Source organism: Lingula anatina, chromosome 2 (assembly GCF_051362555.1).
Source record: "Lingula anatina isolate TDL-2025a chromosome 2, LinAna3.0, whole genome shotgun sequence".
Lineage (NCBI taxonomy): Eukaryota > Metazoa > Brachiopoda > Lingulata > Lingulida > Lingulidae > Lingula > Lingula anatina.
In genome coordinates this window covers 48799139-48821191 of record NC_141768.1, presented here as the reverse complement: position 1 = coordinate 48821191, position 22053 = coordinate 48799139, and the positions used below count along the sequence as shown (strand labels likewise).

General features: G+C 38.3%; 2 protein-coding genes and 1 long non-coding RNA gene across 3 annotated transcripts in view; 2 read left to right on the top strand and 1 right to left on the bottom strand.

Moving 5' to 3' along the window:
- The window catches only part of LOC106161002 (uncharacterized), a 29171-nt gene extending 24179 nt beyond the window's left edge, over nt 1-4992 (top strand). Inside the window, exons 18-23 of the mRNA XM_013537826.2 lie at nt 197-326; nt 591-838; nt 1323-1497; nt 2569-3008; nt 3214-3472; nt 3754-4992. Coding sequence (XP_013393280.2) covers nt 197-326; nt 591-838; nt 1323-1497; nt 2569-3008; nt 3214-3472; nt 3754-4325 — 1824 coding nt within the window. The 3' untranslated portion in view covers nt 4326-4992. The remainder of the gene's footprint in view (nt 1-196; nt 327-590; nt 839-1322; nt 1498-2568; nt 3009-3213; nt 3473-3753) is intronic.
- Nucleotides 4993-11147: 6155 nt separating this feature from the next.
- On the top strand, nt 11148-16481 carry LOC147763793 (uncharacterized). Its single transcript, XM_087004404.1, has one exon. It carries the CDS (start codon nt 11148-11150, stop codon nt 16479-16481), a length of 5334 nt encoding a protein of 1777 aa, XP_086860530.1.
- A 3008-nt stretch (nt 16482-19489) lies between these two features.
- LOC147763792 (uncharacterized) lies at nt 19490-21794 on the bottom strand. Its single transcript, XR_015333133.1, has 3 exons — nt 21640-21794; nt 20539-20608; nt 19490-19966 (listed from the first exon to the last, which is right to left on the bottom strand). It is a non-coding gene; the product is annotated as an uncharacterized LOC147763792 (long non-coding RNA).
- Nucleotides 21795-22053: the final 259 nt, after the last annotated feature.

Genomic DNA, 22053 nt, shown 5'->3' with positions numbered 1-22053 from the left:
TGTACTCGTTACGGTTGAGAAATGTATTTTGAAACAAAGATTAGGTAATATAAAATACGAGTTTATTCAGTAAATAAATATGAAAGTGGAAACTGTTTACCTTTGGGTGATAAAACTAAAACAATGATCTGGACATTAAAATAGTTGTCAATGACTGATCTAGAAAACATCACATATTATATAATTTGTTTTTCAGGTATTCTTGCTGGCTGCGTTCATCTCCTGTGTTTTGAAAAAGCCAGAACTAGACGAGGAGGAAACATTTGACGAGCCGCCGACAACAACAACAGACGAGTACTTGAAGAAACAACAAGTCAACCTTCAGGGTAAGGGAAATTACTGCACTTTTGTCTCTGCTGCTTTTAAAAATTCAAACAGTTCATTTAGTATATATGATAGTAAACCGTATTTATTGATGCCTGGAAAACATTTAGATATTATTGAAGACAGTCAATGGGTGTCTGTAAAAATGTTTTGCAAATGTCTTACAACTTTAGCCAGTAATTAATTAAAATACCGGTAGTCAACCCAACGATAGTCAACATCTTTGTTTTTCATCAGTCATGTAAAGTTAAACCATTTTATTTTAGATCTCATCATGCGAAGAAAGATGGCACAGAGTTCGTTAAAACCACCAGATCTAACGGCTCTGACGGCAGCTCGAGAACAGAGAATGAAAGAGATCCAGATGGAAGCTATCATCAAGGAGATCCTGATTTATTTCTTCTTCTTACTGATCTTGTTTTTCCTGTCCTACCAGACGCGCAGCACCAGCTCGTACCTGTTCACAGAGATGATCAGAAATACCTTCATCAACACGTCACCCGCCATCAAAGATGTAAGAATTCAAATCATTTATTTACATACACAACATATGTTCAATCTACAGAGTGATAAATTTCCGCGAAAATTTTGATCTCCATAAAACGCATTTTGATTGCATTTTAGATAGTTCTGCCGTAGTAACCACTGTTAACCGTACCCTTTTCAATCACCCAAGACCCTTGTCCAAATCATTTTCATTGGTATGCACGGAACGATATTCATTACCATGTTTTACCGTTTGTGCCTCAATTTCGACCTCTTCGTGTACGTGTTCAAAATATGTAGTTTTTATGCTTGTAAGATACATATATAGGGCCTAGTTTGATTTTGATTAAAAAGTATTCTGCTAAGAGATATATTCTGTTTTCAATTCTTACAATTATTATGATGTTCATGGAAGTTACTTCTTATTTGACGCTAAATTTTTATAAAGAACACTAATTTCTTGTTCACATTATCTCACATTATCTCACATTTATTCTTCTCCTATGTTGTAGGTGCACACTATCCCCCAGTATTGGGCGTGGCTGAACAGCGTCCTCCTGCCCGGCCTTTACGCCTCCTCCATGTACAACGGCAAGCGTCTGGATTGGCGGCAATCTCTCGCTATCGATGGGTTTGGCGCCAACAGGGTCGGCGTGGGAAGATTGAGACAGATGAGAGTGAAAGACAGTACGTATAATAATAATAATAATAACTAGATTGCAACTGGCTAAAGCCAGTGGCGGAGGATTCCCCTGCAAAATAGGGTTGAAAATGCTCTTACAAGGTCACGTGAACGTCATGGGTTAAATTTGATCCCATATTCTGAAAGAGCATGTGCGAATTGGGGGGGGGGGGGGGGGAGTCAACAAAACATCACTTTTAGCCCACGTCAATATTTCTCCATGAAATAGCCAAATGACCTTGAAAATGAGGGTCAAGGTCAAATTTGACATTTGATTTGGGGGTTTTGGGTATATGTTTGGGGTAGTTTACTATAGCATGCTATGACCAAAAACCAGTGTTTCATGGAGAAACTGCCAAACTCAAGATTTCTGCAAAGTCATAAATATTTAAAAATCTATATTAAAAAAAGTAATTAAGCAGTCGCTACCAAAGTACGGCTAACCTTAGATAAATATATAGGGCATCATTTGCCACTATGATCGGGGCTCTGGGACTTCCGGTTTCTGAGATCTCGGAAACAAACCTTTTTTGAGCCCGTTTGGCCATTAGCGACCTTGACCTTGACCTACTTGCATAAAAGTAGGCCATTATCTGTGGATTTGGCTCAGTATCATTTGTCATAAGGCCCTTAGCCATATGGCTTATACTTAAAGCCTAATGGCAATTTCAAATTTTACAAATTTTGCCTTTAAAAGCCCCTGTGACCTTGAAAAGTAGGTCAAGGTCACTGAAACTGGGTCTGTGGCATATTCTTGCCATAGGCTACCTATGATAATTATTTCAGATTTTTTGCGAAAAAAAAACGCGCGGAAAGAATAACTATAATAATACCAAAAACAATAGTATTCCCCTATGGGGAATCCTAATAATAATATTTATTTATTTTTGTGATTAAGAGTAAAATAAGTTACCTGAAGTGCTGCACATGTTTTATGCAACTATTTCGCCCAGAAATTGGCCCCTAATAATACAAAAGTAAAAACGAAAGAGCTAACATGTTTCTGATTGTTTGTGGAAAGATGCGCATTTTCTACTGTTCTACGTGATCCACCGACCCATGTTATTTCGTTACAGATACTTGCCGCGTTCAACCCTTGTTCCGGAAAATAATCCACCGTTGCCGTGACGACTACAACTGGAATGACGACGACGCCAGAGATTATTATCCATTGTGGAAACTTCCGCCGCAAGACAATGAGACCGCTCTCGATATCCTCGGGGACGCTGACACCCCATGGGTCTATCAAAGCTCTCTTAAACTGAAAAACGCCCCCTATATGGGTGTTGTAAACTTCTACAAAGGTGGCGGTTACGTACAGGACTTGGGACGCACGGCAAGAGCAAGCAAAAGAATAACTCAGAAACTGAAAGATGATGATTGGTTCGATCAGTACACGAGAGCGATCTTCGTGGAGTTCACTTTGTTCAACCCGAATGTTAATTTGTTTGCCTCTGTGGTTATTTTAAAAGAATTCTTGGCAGCAGGAGGATCGACGACTATGCCTGAAATAAAGGTAAGTTGAAGTATTTCTATAGAAATAATCAGTTTGCAATCAGTGGAAATTCCCCTATATCAGTTGTACCGGTGTTATATATATTTGCGTCTTCATTGTGAAAATCATCATCATTTTCCTCAATGTTTTTATTCCTTTTTTATTTTTTATTGTATTGTAAGTGCACTTTAGAACAATGATACTATATTTATTCTCAATTTTGCAGATTTTCCGTCTCTTCCCTTACGTTGGCGGCTTTGGCATCGTAGTCATCATCTTTGAGTTGATGTTTGGCGCCTTCACCATCTACTTCTTGGTGCGAGAGGTGGGCAAGATCCGGAAGGAAGGAAAAGCTTACTTCAGAGAGTTCTGGAACCTGATGGAGTTTTCCACCACGTGTTTCTCCATAGCGGCCATTGCCATGTACATCATGAAGCACGGGCTGGCGGCGCTGGCGATGAATGCGTTAGAGAAGAGCGGCTCTGGTAAGTTTGGGGGGAGAGAACATTTTAGCACAATTTAACGCAAACACAATTGGGCGTTCACCCCGGCTTAATAGAAGTGTTCCTGGCATGTGTGTCGCTTTTGAAAAAAATTACATGCTCTGTAATGCTCATTATAACGGCGAAGTTTTACCAGTAGGTTTTCTATTACGTTAAATAGTCGGTTAATTAGTACGAGTACAGGCCAACTACGTGCACGATTTTCAGATAGTTTATGTTATACTGAAATTACCAGACCAGTTAAATTTAATATATCTTTTCAGCTGATTTTGTCAACTTTCAATCTCTGGCCCTCTGGGACGAAACATTCGGCTACATGGTTGGCGTCGTGGTCTTCCTAGCCACCATCAAGTCTCTGAAACTCCTCCGCTTCAACCGTCGTATGGGCATGTTGGGTGACACCATCCGCATCGCTACTCAGGACCTGAAGGTCTTCTCCATCACCTTCTTCTTATACTTCTTCGCTTTCTGCCAGGCGGCGTACCTCCTGTTTGGGCGCCATCTGCCAAGTTACGGCACGTTCATCGGCTCAGTGGAGGCGCTGTTCGCTTTCTCTCTCGGCTCTTTCAGCTTTGACGACATGAAGGACGCCAATCCAGTTCTGGGACCCTTGTTCTTCTTCTTGTTCGTGGCTGTGGTCTATATCGGACTGATGGGGATGTTCCTCACCATCATTAACGATTCTTTCGCCACCGTGAAGGCGAACGCTGAGATGCAGTCTAACGACTACGAGATGGTGGACTTCATCGTGAAGCGGTTTAAGGCTGCGTTCGGAATGGAAACTAAAGAAGAGCCAAAGGAGGAGGACGAGGAGGGCGATAAAGAGAAAAATTAGACTCTCAAATGTAAGCTGAAAAGAAAAGGCAGCACCAATTACAGTCGGACATTACAAACAAAACAGATGTTTGTGTTAGTAGTTAAGCTTTCAGTCAGAGAAACCATTCATCCACACACTCGATATAAAAAATTTGATGTATTGGAAATTTTATTCAGTTCCGCTTCATTTATTTAATCTACTGCAAGTTGGGCTTTCTGTGCATTATTAGCGTGTTCTAACAAACTTATCTCTTTTGTGAATTTTAATCAAATAGACACTGTCAGTTAATTTCTTTCCAGCACAAGTTTGTCATGTTCTGTCATTCTTCTGTCTTTTCTGCTTTTCTCTTTCTATCTCTCTCTCTCTCCCTCTTTCTGACGAGCGTGAACATAGCGTGATCAAAGTTCGACTACATATACGTGTATAATGGAGCAATAACAGCTTTCAACACTTCATTCCATGTGATGCCAAGCAGTAGGAAGCCGTCTTAGCGCACTGTGATACAGAAAACTGGTCTTGTGATAGAAACTGGGTTAGTTTTAAGTTATTTTGATAACTGGCTTGGAATTCACCATGTTTTCTAACCGGAGAAAAGAAAAAATGTGTTCTTGCAGTTGCTGTATCTTGAAATCCAGTTTATTTCGCCCTGCTTACACCTGATGGTAGAAATAAAGCCGTGCACAAACATGGTGTTTTTGTTTGATATAATGGCAGATACTACGGTGATGTTTTACAGTATTTTAATATAACTGTGTTTTAAATCAAATTCTTAAATTTGGAATAGTTACAGTTCTTATAATATTAACACACTGAAAGCACCAAAATGCTGTATAGGGATGAATTTTTGTGATTTGGTGTATAAAAAATTTATTTTTTTCCATTGACAAGATCAAGTCATTACCATACGCTGCGTAAGCGAAAAACATAGATTACTTCTGTTAAAATAATAATAATAATAATAATAATAATAATAGATACGGTTTATCTTATTAATTCCATGGTCAATATACACAGAAAGCAGACAGCGTTGAATTGATAAGGTGTTCGTTTTTGTGTTTTTGTGTGTAATTTCTTTGAACACTTTATACACTTTATACTTTTATACGGATTTGATTTTTCAATATCTGTCATCACTTTACGTTTTTAACTGATAACTTTAACCCGGCTTTTATACGGTGATTAAACAAAATGTGCAGTGTAAAAAGACGATAAACGATAAACGCATGTAACATAAGCACTGCGCCTACACCAGCCTCGCGTTTTCTTATAAATATGTGATGAAGAAATGTAATACACGCCTACAGTAAAAATTTAACAGCATTTGATCAATTCATCCATGCATTTTCTACATCACGCAAGTAGTACTAGCATCATTACTTAAAGGGGGAATAAAACTACAGCAACCAGAGGAGAAACAGTGTATCTTTATGAAATTTAACATAACCCAGAAATTAAATTACATACTAAAGCAACAGTTAAAAATAATGAGCATAATTGCTTGTTTTGTACGATTCCATAGAAACTGTGTCTTGCCCCGTCTTATCTCTTTATTAAAGCAAACATGCATGTGTTAGCGAATATAAATGTTGCCATATGGCATAACGGGGTCTGCTTTATGCCCGTAACAGCGCCCTAAACCGCAAGGGTCATGCACGGGGCAGTACGACCCACTTGTGGACGCCCAAAAGTAGTAATACGCAGTTGTATCTATTGAGTATGGACTACTGGATACAGCAAGAGCCGGACCTTTTCTAGCCAAAGGATAATCGCTGCTGAACCCAAGAGTGGTGTAAAAACGAATGGGAACCACGTCATTGCATGAACTGTTACCAATAGTTTTGACAACGCGGCAGTCAATTGATCCCAGTTTGAATTCTACCAGCTCACTGCCATTACAGACTATCCAATGATTGATAGTCGATTTCACCAAGAATTGTTGTGCGCCGATGAATTTCCACAATGAGAAATCTACAGCATTGAAATCTGTCTCGTTCAGCGGTGGGGTAATGGAGATGGGAACATCGCCCTGAGACGCTGACCAACTTGGTCTTGGTGTTAGGGCACCGGTCAAGTTTGAACTAAAATTTGTGAAAGTGTAACTCCAGACGAGAGTCCAGCCCCCTCCATCAGTGTCCATATCACAGAAAACCTGCAGAACACGAGAGAAAAGTACAATTTACACAGGCTATGCCTTATAAGCAACCTGTTTTAGTCGTATAGTCGATCTTTTTTATATTGTTTCGTAGGTCTACCATTCCCCCAAATTATGGGTTTATCACACTAATGGTCCCAGAGGAGACAGCAGACGGAAGGACTTGTGGAATAACATGATCTACTACTTTTGCCACAAAAATACGGAGATAAAACCATGCCTTATCAACTAAAAACACTGTAGAATATTAAAATTCCTACAACAAAATTACTGCACGGTAGCATTACATATTACTGGTTTGACAGGAAAGTAAATCCTAGGGATAGTAGTTCGGGGTCCCATATGATAAGTACAGGTTAGGGTTAGTCGCAGGTAACGGGGACAATATATGGGACGAATATCACCCATACAAAGTAATGCAGAGTGGTGGATTGCCATTCTTGTTCCAGACCTATCAAGCCAAGACCATCAAGCCAAAACATTGCTTTATCAAATGAACTGTTAGCAAAACAGTGATTATTTGATTTATACCAGGCTAGAGTTAATGTCTTCTCTATGGTACCTTAAACATTTGATCCTGTGCTGAGATCCAGTAGACACCTGACACTGCTTCTGGTTGGGCTTGGAGAATATCTGAGCAGTTAGCACCCGGGTTTGACTCAGAATCACCTAAAACATTGAGAACAAATTTGTTGTCTCAATTTTAAGCCATCTGCCGTAAAGTACAAATGTAAGATTTTCTGTATATTATTTGTTTTCGAAAGTTTCAGTTCCATTAATATATTCTGATCACAATAAATTCTAATTTCAATCATGTACACCAGATGCAGTTTCTGATTTCAATCATATATACCCGATGCAGTTGTGCGTCTGAAATAAAAGCATCATCACCTTTGATTTTAAGAGATGCATTTATGTATACTGGTGATAATATTCAGTCCACTTTCTTCTGGCTTACCTGGTTGATCAGACGTAACAAGGTCTGTTGAAGATACAGTGGTGGGATTACTGCTTTCTGACGTCAATGTAGTAAATGAATGTGGTGCTGACGTCACTGTGGTGGACAATAATGGCGTTGACGTCACCGCGGTAGACAACAGTGGCGCTGACGTCACTGCAGTAAACAACAAAGGCGCTGACGTCACTGTGGTTGACAATAATGGCGTTGACGTCACCGGGGTAGTCAACAATCGCGTTGACGCAAGTTTGGTAGACAACAATGACATAGACAACAGGGGCGTTGAAGGTGATTGTGATGTGAGTGCAGTGAGGGAAGTTGCTGATGGCGTCACTCCGGTTAACGTGTGGGTTTCCGGTGGCTTTGCTGCAGTTGACAGAGGTGTTGACGGCGTCAGTGCGGTGGATGAAATCGTTTCTAGCGTAGCAGCGGTATTTGCTGCGTTAACAGTGCCAACATCTAATAGGTCAATGTTAGGCTAGAAATATAATAAGGATAAACATCAAAATAAAGCCGATCTGTGATCCATGTTTCGTTTATTTGTTTACGAGTGCAATCCATTGTATTAAAAAAAATTAGATCTCAGGCGATGAATATATAGCAACACAAACGTCACATCGGCATATGCTGTACAAAACAAATTTTAAAGTCTGTTCACCTCTACGAGCTCTTGCATAGAGTGACTTAGCAACAAAGAAAAAACAAGAAAAACTGGTCAAGTTTATTGTATGCTTCTTGTAATAGAAATGGCAATCGGTAAGTTGAGTACAAGGAAAAAATAAAGCTTGCCCACTTTTATCTACGATATATAACTAAAACAACAAAGTCAATCACAAAACCGAGAAACATAAATCAAAGCATAATAATAATAATAGGATAAAAAAAATCGAGTAATCAAACTGCAATGTGCCATCCTAAACCTCGAATTTTACCTTAATCTCATCACAAGTGAACTTCATAAGCACACAGTCGCTATCAGCCATGGCGTCTTCTATAACAGCTGGCGTTAACTCGGTGCTAAAAACGGTGCACATCCTCGGCGTGGCACAAAACTGCACAGATTTGGCCTCCGTTGATTTGAATTTCATCCTGGCACAATCTAGAAGACCCTCTTGGGGTTCCTGCATCAGGATGTCTCCGGTGGCGTTCAAGTTGCCATCATTCCTCAAATTAGGTAAGACTGTTGTTCTGCATGATGATACTTTAACGCCGGTGACGTGCAGTGGACAGAAGCAACAAATGATTTCTGAAACAACATTTTAATCTTAAAATAAAAATAGGAATAAAACCACCTATAAAATCAAATTATACATTATAAAGATTCAGAAACTGGTATCAATTTGAATTTTAAATTTAAGTCGGTTTCAGTCTCGACAGAGGCATAAGTGATAAAAACCAATAGCACTCCAATGGGTCGTATTGAACTGTATCATAAGTAATTACACTTTTCCAGCGGTACCTCTTTGGTTAACATTGATTTATATATGGTATTAGTGTATTTTCTAAAATCAGTTTACTCACCAAAGACAATAATACCAACGACTAATTGCAACACTTGAGCCATTTCGGTGTTTCAGTACAAGGCCGAAGGCAGTCCGGGAACTGTTTCGAAAATATCCTTTAAGGGTCGGTGTAGTAAAGAATAATGCCTACTACCCGTGTTGTTCCGAGCATGTTCATTTCAAAAACGGATGTAATCTATTAAATATTTATCACGATAAAGAAATTTCCATTAGTGTGATGAAACGAACGCGTTTTCCAATATATTTACAGTGCATTAAATACTAAAACGCTCAATATTTGCGGGCAATTTTTCAATATGCCAGTTTTGGCCTTAAAGTGGTACTTTTATGTCTACATGTATGTTTAAGGAAGAAATATCGATACCAGGAGCTTTTTAAAGTTCTGAGTTGGGAAAAATAAGCACTTGTCCTTGAAGCTTTGCAGGATGTGTAGACATATCACTTCGGGACATTTTCAATGGGTATTCTTCCTTTAAGAATGACAATGTCATCACATGTACTATTAAATCTGTTACTGTAATATTACTCATAAAATACATAAAATGTACTGTCAAAACAAAACAAAACAAAAAAAACCTTATTTACTGCCTAACATACATTTTTGGGATAACGGATAAATCATCAATGTTCACTTCCTTAGACGTCATTATTGTAATTTTGGAGTAAAAACATGCAACATCGGTTTCTTAATTTTCTCATTTACCTGAGTTCCCAAGAGCACCTTTTAACGCCAAATTTATGACACCATTAAGTACTTCAAAAACAGTCTGCGATTTTTCTTAAAAGCCTCAGTTTCGATTTTATCTTACAGTATAAGACAAACCAAAGCCTTTGGTCAATGATGTATTGTACATGCAATTAGGGACTCATAACTCCAAGACAAAAAATTTAAACCACAATAATGACACAGTGAAGCCCATACACCTGTTGTCACCTATGCCAATTTTCGTCATAAAATCTTATTCAGAGGTGGAATTACGCCCAGCACCCATTGCTATCTCACTTCAAAATAGATCTGTAATTAATAATAGACGCTTTGAAGTGCATATTTTTATGCTTAGCAACATGAAATATATATCTTATATTATTGAGGGGGCTTTCGTTAAATGCAAGAAAACCTTATTTTCGGTATCTGGGTGATCTTAAACCCTTACAGTACCCTTAAGCCACTTAGATGACAAAAGGTTGAGTCCGTGTAACACAGCGGGTACATCATGTACAATGCAATGCGTCCTGTCACTGTGCCTCAAGAAATGCAATGGACTATGCCACACCTAACACAGTGAGTTTCAATCCAGTCGCACGTTTTATTTTCTTGTCTGCTTAAATCAGGGCTTTTTATATTTTTGTTTTGTTTTACTGTGATATATTCAGATTCCATTAATTTAAGGTATTTATCAGTTGAAATCCATAATTTTACAGCTTTTTCTCGGCCTTTCCCATAACCTTTTGGCAGCCATTTTTTATTACTTGCTGAGATGAAAGAAATAATCACAGTACACACTTTTGTATTCAGAAACATGTAATTAAACACAAAATATTGTGTTATATTATATTATTATATTATATTAATTTGAATCTCTATGAATGGTTTTAAAGTTTTATTTAACAAATTGGTGGCCATCTTGTGTTATGAAAAAAAGCCAAGCTAAGTTAACTTTTGTTGCCCCCAAAACACATTTCCTTTTACAAAAATAATAGAAAATAGCATGGTTCAACTATGGGACCTGTGGGAGTGAAAACTCAAATACACTGTACTAGGGAGGCATAAGCCCTCACCAAGCATTAGTTGAATGTCAGAGAAGTTGATAATAATAGTTTAGAATCACAGCTGACAAATCTTCATAATGAACAGAAAATTCAAAGGCAGAGATGGTTGTAACTGACAAGTAGCTATTTTTAGTAGTGTCTTGACCTTAATTGTAGTATCGGTGTTGATAGTATTTAGTTTTTGCCGCCACGTGTTTGTTAGACAAGTCAGATTCTCGCAACGAGTTTCACGTTGATTCAGATGAAAGTTGTTACCAGTTGTTTCCAGTTGAAAGTTGATGAAAGTTGATGTAAGTTGACATAAGTTGATGTTAGACAATAAACAGTACCATTTGTTACCAGTTGATGTTATATATCGTTGACAATTGAATAAAATTGGACTGACACCCGCAACAGTGAAACTCGGAGGATCTAAAGGTCAAAGGTCAAAGATCAAAATGGACGTGCAACAAAAAATGGAAGACATAGAAACGGCCAGCTTATTTAGCAGTTTGAGCACGAGCTCAACTGAAGCTCGCTTGAAAGCGAAGGCAAAACGGATGGCCATTGAGGCAGAATTGGCATCTTTTGAAGTGAAGAAACATTTGGACGAACAGGAATTGAAATTGAAACAACAAAGGGAGAAACTCAAGTTGGACACTGAAAGAGCAAAATTGTTAGCAGAGGAAACTGCGTATGCTGAAGCTGAGATGGAGACCAGTGCCCCAATTTCATCTACGAAACTGGACATTCAGGTAAATTCCACCAACTTGACTCAAAACCAGAGTAGTCATGATGTGATTCATCATTTAGTGAACTCTATACAAATTCCTAAAGTTGAAATAGACAAATTTGACGGAGATCCTCTTCAGTATTGGAATTTTATCAAAACTTTTGAAAATAGTGTGGAGAAAGAAACTGTGGACAGCGGCGCAAGATTAATTCGTTTGCTTCATTATACCAGCGGAAAGGCTCATGGTGTAATTCAGTGTTGTGCTGTAATGAACCCTGAAGATGGATATAAGAGGGCTAAAGCATTGCTTAAGGAAAGATTTGGTTCAGCCTATACTATTACGGAGACATGGGTTAAGAAAATCACGACAGGCCCAGCCATAAAGGCAAATGATGTTACAAAATTGAGGGATTATGCCGACGAGTTAAGAACATGTGCTGAAACGCTTGAAGCAATGGGAAATTCCTCAGAGTTGAGCACACAAAGCTCACTGGTCAAAATCATTGAACGTCTCCCTGGTTATTTGCAGCACAAATGGAAACAAGAAGTACGTAAGATAAGAAAGGAAGGAAGGTGCCCAGATATTAAAGATGTCACTGCATTTGTTGTTGAAAATGCAGAAATAGCAAATGATCCAGTGTATGGTGGCCTAGCACATGTGAAAAGGAGTGACAGTCGCAGTGATTCACAGAGGCGACCCAACAACCGATGGAGTTACAGTATTACAGCTACCAGTTCACAGCCTAATGGTGACACCAGTTCACAGACTTATGGTGACACAAGAAAATCTATTCAGTCACCATGCATTAAGTGTGGCAGCAGTCATTCATTATTTGGGTGTACAGAATTCAAAGCCATGAAATTGCCTGAGAGACTCAAATTTGCCAATGACAACAAACTGTGTTACAACTGTTTAAAGCCAGGACATTTCTCTGAGATGTGTAGATTACAACGTACGTGCTCAGTGCAAGGGTGCAATCAAAAACACACTAAATTCTTGCACCAGGTGAAGCCAACTGTTACAAGGGAACCAGTTCATGAAGATTTATCTCACATGCAGACAGGACTAAACACTTCTCTCAGTGCTGTAAATGAAGTTTCCTATGGAGCTCATGGAACCAGAAAGGAAAGTGGTATGCGAATCGCCTTGCCAATAGTACCAGTGAAAGTGAAAGTTCCAGGAAAATCACAGTTTGTGCACACCTATGCGTTGCTGGACTCGGGATCCACCAGTACTTTTTGCTCAGAAGAGTTGATGCAGTCTATTGGTGCACAGGGTGAAAATACAGTGTTAAAGCTTACGACCTTAGAAAAGGAACAAAGTGTCTCAGAGACTGTAGTGATCAGTTTACAGATTTCTGATTTAGAAGACAAAAATGTGATTGATTTGCCAGTTGTGTATACAAGACCATCATTACCTGTAAACATGGAAAACATGGGTCGTGCAGAGGACATCAGAAAGTGGAGTCACTTACAAGATGTGAATTTTCCTGAAACAGATCACATGAATGCCAAGGTGAGCATAATAATTGGACAAGACAATCCAGAGGTGCTTATGCCTATTGATGTGAAGAGAGGTCAAAGTCCAAATGAGCCATATGCGACAAAAACTGTGTTGGGCTGGACATTAAATGGACCGCTTGGTGGCAAGCGTAGACATGTTGCCACGGCAACATTTATTCAGGCAGATCGTGAGCTGAATGAGCAATTGGAACAGTTTTGGAAAATAGAAGGCCATGGAACATTGATATCTGATAAAAAGGGTTTATCAATTGAAGACAAGCGGGTCCTCGCTTTATGGGAAGATAAGATTCAACATGACGAGCATTACAGTTTACCGATACCATTTAAAGACAGGCAGCCTCATTTTCCGCCAAACAAGCAGATGGCCGAGCAACGCCTAGACAGCTTAAAGCGAAAATTGTCACATGATCCTAACTTACATCAAGCGTACACAGAATTCATGGAGGACTTAATTGACAAAGGTTATGCAGAACAAGTCAGCCCTGATGAAGTTGACAAAGAAGACGGCAGTGTATGGTACCTACCCCACCATAATGTTGTGAACCTCAAAAAACCAGACAAAGTAAGGGTAGTATTTGACTGTAAAGCTAGCCAACAGGGTGTCTCATTGAATAGTCAAGTTTTACAGGGGCCAGACATTGTGAATTCTTTATTAGGTGTATTGTTACGCTTTAGACAGCACCCTATAGCCATCATGTCTGACATAGAAGCCATGTATCATCAAGTGAAGGTACCAGAAGTGCAGAGAGATTCTCTTCGTTTTTTATGGTGGCCTAAAGGGGATCTGGAAGGAGAACAGAAAGTTTATCGAATGACAGTACATTTGTTCGGTGGCAAATGGAGTCCCAGTTGCTGTAATTTTGCATTGCAACGCACAGCAGAAGACAACAAAGGTCATTACGACACAGAAGTAGTCAATACTGTTTTACAGAATTTCTATGTAGATGACTGTTTAAAGTCAGTAATGAGTGAAACAGAGGCAATCACCATGGTCAGTCAATTACAGAGTCTGCTGCAAACGGGAGGTTTCCACCTGACGAAGTGGATTAGCAACAGCAGAGAAGTGTTATCCAAGATACCAGACATAGACAAAGCCAAGCCTATTAAGAATCTTGATTTGAATTTACAGGCCTTGCCAACAGAACGTGCTCTTGGTGTTTGCTGGGACATTGAAGTGGACAGCTTCACATATAAAATGGATCTTGAGAAGAAACCATTGACCAAGAGAGGCCTTTTAAGTGTCATCAGTTCTATTTATGACCCCCTGGGCTTTATTTCTCCCTTCACTATCAGAGCGAAGAAGATGTTACAAGATTTAACACGTGACAAGATAGGTTGGGATGAAGCTGTGCCTTATAAAACCCAGGTAGAGTGGTCAGGTTGGAAGAACAGCTTGCCCAAGATGAAAGAAATGAAAGTACCAAGATGTGTACAGCCAGTACAGCCTGAGAAGATTGCCAGCATTCAGTTACACCATTTTTCTGATGCGTCTACCATGGCATATGGTGTTGTAAGTTACCTCCGTGTACAAGACATCTCAGGTCAGATACATACTTCATTGTTGATGTCAAAGGCTCGGTTGGCACCGATCAAGCAGCTTACGATTCCGCGCCTCGAGCTTACAGCAGCTACTATGGCAGTCAGATTAGATTACATGATACGACAGGAACTCACTTTTCCTGTGGACAGTTCAATGTTTTGGACAGACAGCACGTGTACTTTGAGTTACATTCGAAGTGAAGATAAGCGATTTCAAACATACGTTGAAAACAGAGTCTCTGTCATCAGAGAAGGTTCAATTCCGTCACAGTGGCACTACATTGATTCAAAGAGGAACCCAGCTGACGATTGCACAAGGGGACTCACTGCCCATGAAATGGTTAACAGTGTCAGATGGATTGAAGGACCAGAATTTCTTAAGCAGAGTGAATGCCACTGGCCAGAAACTCCAGATGTTAAGGGAGTGTCAGATGAAGATAAAGAGGTAAAGAGACCCAAGACATGTCTAGCACAAAGAAGTGAGTCAGTACAAGAATCAGTGATAGATAAGATTCTAAAACGCCGATCTTCATGGAAAAAGCTGAAGAAAGATGTTGCTGTGATACTACGCTTCAAACAGTGGTTAATCGCAAGACATAGAAGAGAAAAGGTGAATGTACCTACAGGTCCACTTTCAGTGGAAGAAACAGAAAAGGCAGAGTTAGAAATCTTGAAGTATATCCAAGGGCAACACTTTGGGAAAGAGCTCTCAGAAATTAATCGAGCTGCGAACAGTCAGAGTGGTGTTAAACGTGCAAGTAAGTTGTTTAGGCTTGCACCAGTGATGCATTCTTCAGGTGTGTTAGTAGTTGGTGGTAGATTGAACAATTCAGCTATTTCAGAAGGGATAAAAAATCCAGTGATTTTACCACAGCACCATGTTGTAGATTTGATTATTGACGAGCAACACAAAGCCTTAGGACATAGTGGACGGGAATATGTGCTTTCTGAATTGAGACAGAAGTATTGGATTATAGGAGCGAGGAAATCCATTCGCAGAGTGATCAGCAAGTGTGTCAAATGTAAGCGAAACAATGCGTTACCATGTCAGCAAAGAATGGCTGATTTGCCAACAGCTAGAGTAACACCCAATGAACCATGTTTTACTTATGTGGGTGTGGACTATTTTGGTCCATTTTTGATTAAACGTGGAAGGTCAGAGGTTAAGAGGTATGGGTGTTTATTTTCATGTTTAGCATCAAGAGCAGTGCATATTGAAATAGCACAATCACTAGATACTTCATCATTTATTAATGCCCTGCAACGTTTCATCAGTAGACGTGGAAAACCCAAGAAAATATTTTCAGACAATGGAACTAACTTTGTTGGTGCAGAGCGTGAATTGAAGGCAGCTGTCACAGAATGGAATCAGAGTAAAATACATGATTATTTACACCAGAACCACATAGATTGGCATTTTAACCCACCTAGTGCTTCACATATGGGTGGTGTATGGGAAAGATCCATCAGAACTGTTAGAAAAGTGTTAAGAGGTGTTGTGACAGAACAGGTTTTAGATGATGAAAATCTCGTCACTTTAATGTGCATTGTGGAATCAATTGTGAATGGGCGTCCGTTGACACCGGTGTCCAGTGATCCCAATGATTTGGAAGCGTTGACCCCAAACCACTTGTTATTGTTACGTTCTGGGTCTGTGCTCCCACCAGGTGATTTTGACAAGACAGACACATATAGCAAACGCAGATGGAGGCAGGTTCAGTATTTGGCAAACGTTTTCTGGTGCAGGTGGATAAAAGAATACTTACCTACCCTGCAAAGTCGTCAAAAGTGGTTGGAGCCAAAGCGAAATTTGAATATTGGTGATATTGTGTTAGTGATTGATGAAGATGTTCCTAGAAATGTGTGGCCAATTGCTAGAGTGATAAATACTTACCCAGGAAAGGATGGACTTGTTCGCACAGTTCAGATTAAGACTAGGAATTCTATATTGATGCGACCAATACATAAACTGTGCTTGTTAGAGGAAGCGCAATAACTGAACAATCATTATAGTGTGCAACTGTAATTTTAAGGGGAATCCCCGTCGAGGAGCCATCAGTTGACTTGAGTGAACTTTTTATGTTTAGACTGGCACATTGTATAAACTCTGGACTGGATTAATTTCAGTGTTATGGAATGTTAAATGTATAGAATCTTTTAAATTAAGACTGTTTTCACATTTTGTTTAAAAGGAAAGGGTTTGTTTTCATGTGAATGGCAGGTTGACATGTGTGAGAGAGATAGATATGCTTACAATGTTGGTTTATGTTATGTTCAGTAATTGCTCATAAACTTTGATGCATAATGGTCATATACTTATGGTAATGGTTATTGAGTTTAAAATTGTTTATTAAAGAAGGTAATTAAGGTAAAGTTAAGTTAACAAAATTGTTAATATGTATTGATATATGTATGTATGTAGTATGGTAATGGATGTTAAGTTTTGGATTTGTGTTAGAGTTTTGATATAAAATGATAGTTTAAGTAAATTGTGGGATTCACAATTTAAGGGAGCCATGTAACTGACAAGTAGCTATTTTTAGTAGTGTCTTGACCTTAATTGTAGTATCGGTGTTGATAGTATTTAGTTTTTGCCGCCACGTGTTTGTTAGACAAGTCAGATTCTCGCAACGAGTTTCACGTTGATTCAGATGAAAGTTGTTACCAGTTGTTTCCAGTTGAAAGTTGATGAAAGTTGATGTAAGTTGACATAAGTTGATGTTAGACAATAAACAGTACCATTTGTTACCAGTTGATGTTATATATCGTTGACAATTGAATAAAATTGGACTGACACCCGCAACAATGGTATTTATTAGACTTATTAGACCAGAAATGGAGTGGTTCTACAGCTCTTTTTTACTCTCTGCTGTGTGTTTTGGTAGTCATTTTGTTTTTAATACAATTAATGTTTTTAATGTAATCATACTTTGTTCTCCTGACAAGAATAACATTTGCCAGAGTCACAAATAAAGTATATCTTTCGTCTTCACTCTGTATTCTATTTTTATTCACAAATTGGCACCCATACTGAAAAATGTTCAATGTCTCAGAAGTAGCAACCAAGCTGATTTTATTTCTCTAGCCCTAAAGAATGCATGTCTGTTATAAAAGTTTACAGGAAAGAACTATGCAGGGTTAGCATTCTGGCAACTAGACTAAGGGTGCATTCCCAGAGATTTAGATCGATCCAGAGATTTAGATTTAGATCGACCTAACTCCCTAGGGGTTCACGCTAAATTGCAGTCAGCCGAGCGGGCACGACAGTTAATTACCCCCTTACAGCTTTTAGTAGGCGGGACAGACGCTTAAGCCGGTTAAGCTGACAGTAATCTAGTGAGACTCCCCACGGGGATAGATCGATCTAAATATCTATGGGAATGGGGTCTAAGAGTTACATCAAAGAAAAAACTTTATTCCATGATCAACAGATACACAGTTACATCGAAGAAAAAATTGCTTATCATAATCTCCTGACAGATTTCTGTATATGGTTTACTGTGAGTAATAATAAAACAAAATTTGAGATTTCTATCAATGCTAAATATAAAACTACCCTGTTCTGACACATTAATCTCCATAATTATGTGCTATAACAAGCAGGCATATATGATAATAGGAGGATAAAGAGCTAACTTGAAATTCTGATCTGAAAATTCTGCTTAACAAAATCAAACTGGAAATGCAGAGAAAATGTTTTATAAAAATGTACACAGTCACTGAAATAAAGAACATTCATCCTGTGAATGCACCAACACCCTGAGCATAAAATTTCTAAAGAACATCTTCTAAACTGGACATACAAACAGATTTAATTCAGTAGATGGGCCATTCCGTGGTATTTTTTTGCCGTTACGGAAGGACATTTGACACTTCAAATGAAAATATTTTTAAAAGTAAAAAAGTTAGAATTCCCATTTTTTGTTTGTTTGTTTATTCCTCTACATGTAAGTTATATCTAAGATATAATAAACAGAAAGATTGGACAGCGGCATTTTCCCTTTGACCAGACGTTCGTACGGGTAAACATTGCTCTATTGTTTCCCTTAAGTTGTTTTGATAGCCGGGCTTAATTTTAATCCCCATTGTACCTAACCCGTGTTTAGCGAATAGCGTGATTTCTCGTGCATTCTCGCGGACGCCACATCGTCGTCAAGTAGATCCGCCATATTGGATAAGCAATGGCACACGTGGAGTTTTTTATTAAAAAGTTCTAAAGATGTACAGTTTGTTTACATTTCGTAGTTGTCTTAATACTTTATATTCAGAGGAGGCAATACTCAATAGCGCACTACCTGTAACAACAGCTGCCATTTTATAGAAATTGACTCAACGTGGAGATATAGCCGGAAACGTGACGAGATCATCAACGTAACAGATAGTGATATTCGATGCCGTTTTGGACAATAAGGTCATGCTAATCACTGGGAGAAACTGAATGGTGAAGCTACACCAAAACAGAAACTTGATCTATTATGCATGTTTGTAAAACATTGTCACTATTAGCGGTCATTCTTTTAGAGCATAATCAATTCAAATTCACCAGAATATTCGTAGCAAATCAGTGAAACAAAAAGGACTGAAAAAAAAAATCCTTTAAGAAAAGTAGTTTTTAATTTCACTTTCACAAACACTAATTTGGGTACCTACTTCATAATGATAGTGAAAGGTAAGACATATCTTTATACTGACAATCAAATAAAAGTAAACTCGTTTTTTCATATTTATAAAGAACACATGCAATAGGGGCCTATAGTTTCCTTGCGACTGCATAATCATGCACATATATTTAAACTCTGCAAAATCTGTTTTGAAACATATGTCTTTTGAACATCTTCCACAGAATGTATTGGAAGAATAATATGTGTAACAATTTTGTTTGCCATCTCACTAAAAATGACTAAATAAAAGACGATTGCTAAAAATTATCAATATTTCATCAGATTTAGCATTTAAAACTGATCATTCATTTCTGGCTGATATAGTAACATAATACAAGTCATATTCTGTTCATAAGCATTTTATTATAGATTTAATAAGGCACAGATATTGAAATGCAAATAAAAATGTTAACACCTTTAGATACCACTGACTGTTACACAATCACAACAGATAGGTAATTTATTTAGGAGTACTAGTTTCACATGACAAAGAATTATAGCATTTTCCCCCTATTTTGACTTGTTTCAACATTAATATCTCATTCAATAAAAATTATGCACGTGATGATAATATTTATCTATTGTTAAGAGCACTACTGACTAATTCCAACCTAGACTTGACAGTAAACTAAACTTCAGAGTTTACAGAAGGGAGACAATTTATAGTGATATATTTGTTTTTCATGAAGAACAACATATGGCTAGTTTCAAGGTGGTCCATTTGCTGAAATATCAATGTGCCTGTCAGGTTCTTGAGTAGCACCGAGGTAACTTGACAGAGGTACGTCGTCATCAGAATCACTTCCATTGCAACATATATCTGAAAAAAATATTATCACACAGTTAAAAAGATGCTGACGTGTTAATTGCTCATGTTATGTTAAAGTCCACTGTACGGACAACACTGACCTAGCTTTTCGTGCACTTGTAAAACTATCGAGCAAAAATTAATTAATTAATTTCGGGCAGCTTACCATTTTGCTTATTTAATACATCTGTGTGTCTTTTTGCTTGTTTACAATCACTTTGCAAACTTGACAGTGGTGCATCTAAATCATCTGCAACACTTGCATTATGACATTCACCCGAAATAATAAAATAATATTTTACTGTTAAAAAGGTTCTGACATGTGCTAGTCTCTTATTATTTGTCATTTGTATAATTCCACTCAATCCACTGTGGTGATTGCACCTGCCTTTTTGTATCCGATACTGGTACTAATGTTGTTGGTACAGTGGAAATCCGATACTTGTAATAATGTTGTCGGTACAGTGGAAATATCTTACTGAGCATGACACACAAGGGACAGATTGATAGTGCCCATGTATGTAAGACATTTTACTTTCAACTCCATAAACTAAAAAGTTCTAGTTATAGACCAGAAAGCTTACCTTTTGATTTTGCTGCCAGATTTTGCTCTTTATTTTTTCTCCTGCGGGCCTTGACCCATTTTAATGGCATCTGAAAACAAAACAAAACAAAAAAAATAATAAGGATGTGAGGCACATTTTCACGCAATCTTCTCATTACTTAGGTATAAATCCTGGATAAAAATATCACCAGTTGTAGTCCCCGCCATCTTGTTTTATTGTCATCTTTACCGATAAATATTTCTAAGAAAAAAAACTAAATTTGAGCTAAGTTTGACCCTAAGACCTTCCACTACTTTTTTAGATGAACACAGGTTAACTGCCAATGCATAGTACAGATCTAATTTCGTGTTCGGCTGTGCATTTGAAGCCCATCGATAACAAAAGTCGCCGCCGTCTTGTTTTATTGTCATCTTTACCGTTAAATATTCCTAAGAAAAAAAGCTTCAGTTTAGCTTAGTTTGACCCTACGACCTTCTACTACTTTTTTAGATGAACACAGTTTAACTGCCAATGCATAGTACAGATCTAATTTCGTGTTCGGCTGTGCATTTGAAGCCCATCGATAACAAAAGTCGCCGCCATCTTGTGTTATTGTCATTTTTACCGTTAAATATTCCTAAGAAAAAAAGCTAAATTTTAGCTAAGTTTGACCCTACGACCTTCCACTACTTTTTTAGATGGACACAGTTAAACTGCCAACGCATTGTATAGATCCACTTTCGTGTTCGGCTGTGCATTTTAACCCCGGCGATTATGATCAGCACCGCCATTTTGCTTTATTGCCCGAAGTATTGTTTAAATTTTCATAGAAAACGAAGCTACTATAAATTAAATTATCAACCAATAAAACGACAGTGTTATTCAGTCATCAGTAATATAAAAACCAACGTACATAAAGTTAAACTCCCCGTGTTAGACCTTAGGTAACAAAGCATTCAAACTCGCTTGTCTGTCGCCATATTGCTAATTTGAATGCAACAACGGATTGAAGGCAAATTTTCACGATAATATCTGCTCCAAAATATTGCATATTTTACACACAAGTGAACCCTGTTAGTTTTCCCTTCTGCACATACATTCTTAGAGAAACTACAAGACTAAAAGAGGTAATTTACCTACCTTGAAATCGCCCACATGCAACAGAGCTCTACCTGCGCAAGATCACAACGCGACTGACTACTTCCGCCGTACGAACGTCTTTCCACAGTTAATCGGATTACCCTTTGAAGAATCACCGAGTGTCCAATCTTTCTGTTTATTAGATCTTAGGTTATATTTAGGGAAAAATAAGGTTTTTGTGTACTTCAGGGAGTTTTGGAACCTGATGGAGTTTTCGACCACGTGTTTCTCCATAGCGGCCATTGCCATGTATATCATGAAGCACGGGCTGGCGGCGCTGGCGATGAATGCCTTAGAGAAGAGCGGCTCTGGTAAGTTTGGGGGGAGGACCTTATAGCACAATTTAACGTTAACACAACTGGGCGTTCACCCCAGGAGATGTTCCTGTAGAACATCCAAGGCATGTAATTTTGT